This window comes from Ceratina calcarata, unplaced genomic scaffold (assembly GCF_001652005.2).
Source record: "Ceratina calcarata isolate Rehan_Ccalc_2016 unplaced genomic scaffold, ASM165200v1 scaffold366.2, whole genome shotgun sequence".
NCBI lineage: Eukaryota > Metazoa > Arthropoda > Insecta > Hymenoptera > Apidae > Ceratina > Ceratina calcarata.
This window is the reverse complement of record NW_017159680.1, coordinates 1-920: the sequence shown is the minus strand read 5'-3', so window position 1 is coordinate 920 and position 920 is coordinate 1. Positions and strand designations below refer to the sequence as shown.

The 920-nt window shown below is 37.3% G+C and overlaps 1 protein-coding gene across 1 annotated transcript in view; it reads left to right on the top strand.

Annotated features, from left to right (window-relative positions):
- Positions 1-915, top strand: part of LOC108625565 (organic cation transporter protein) — a gene marked incomplete at its 3' end in the record, with an annotated part of 1,685 nt that extends 770 nt beyond the window's left edge. Inside the window, exons 3-5 of the mRNA XM_018025662.2 lie at positions 110-370; positions 450-618; positions 822-915. Of these exons, the coding sequence (XP_017881151.1) occupies positions 110-370; positions 450-618; positions 822-915 (524 nt within the window). The remainder of the gene's footprint in view (positions 1-109; positions 371-449; positions 619-821) is intronic.
- Between the last annotated feature and the right edge of the window lie 5 nt (positions 916-920).

Genomic DNA, 920 nt, shown 5'->3' with positions numbered 1-920 from the left:
TTATTATATTGATTAATCCTGTATTGTCCATAATAATTATAACAATTTAATTAATTGTTGTATAAATTTGTGCATATTATTAATTAAATGATTTTGGAAAATGAATTTTAGTGGGACTTGGTTTGTGACAAAAGTGCAGCTCGTTCTAGTACCCACATGGCCTTGTCCCTTGGTAAATTATTAGGCAGTGGTTTCTTTGGGATTTTCGCGGACAAATACGGCCGGAAAATCAGTTATGTGATTGGTATAATATTGTTAATTATTTCTGGCCCGGCCGGTGCCGTTGTGCCCTGGTACTGGGGTTTCATGTTGTCAAGACTAATTAACGGTGCCAGTCACGCTGCCATTCAGTACTCATCCTTCACAACACGTGAGTACATCATACATAATACATAGTATAATTATTTATTCATATAAATAAACAGTGGATTATCTGATGTGTAATACAGTTACGGAAGTTGCCGGTGAGAAACATCGACAATGGATGGGAATCGCTTATAACACTGGTTATGCTACAGGAATAGTCATCGTGCCTGGCGTAGCATACTTGCTACACGATTGGAGGCAAATTCAATTGGCTATATCCTTGCCAGCTCTGCTACTGTTGATCCACTTATGGTGAGTTCCAGTCTATTTTAATAGAAACTATCATGATTAATAAAGTGTCTACTATACATGGTGTCCCAGTATTAAAGAGGGTCATTCTGGACAATTTCCTTTTATAAAACACAAGACAGGATTTTGTTAGAATAATTTTGTTTCATTTGAGACTTGAATTTCTACCGATTATTGTAAATTACTAAACAACAAAATTGACCCAGGTTCATGCCCGAATCCCCACGATGGTTGATAGCCCACAATCGACGAGAGGAAGCGAAAATGTTAATCGATAAAGCATGCAAAAGGATCTCCACTGCCAC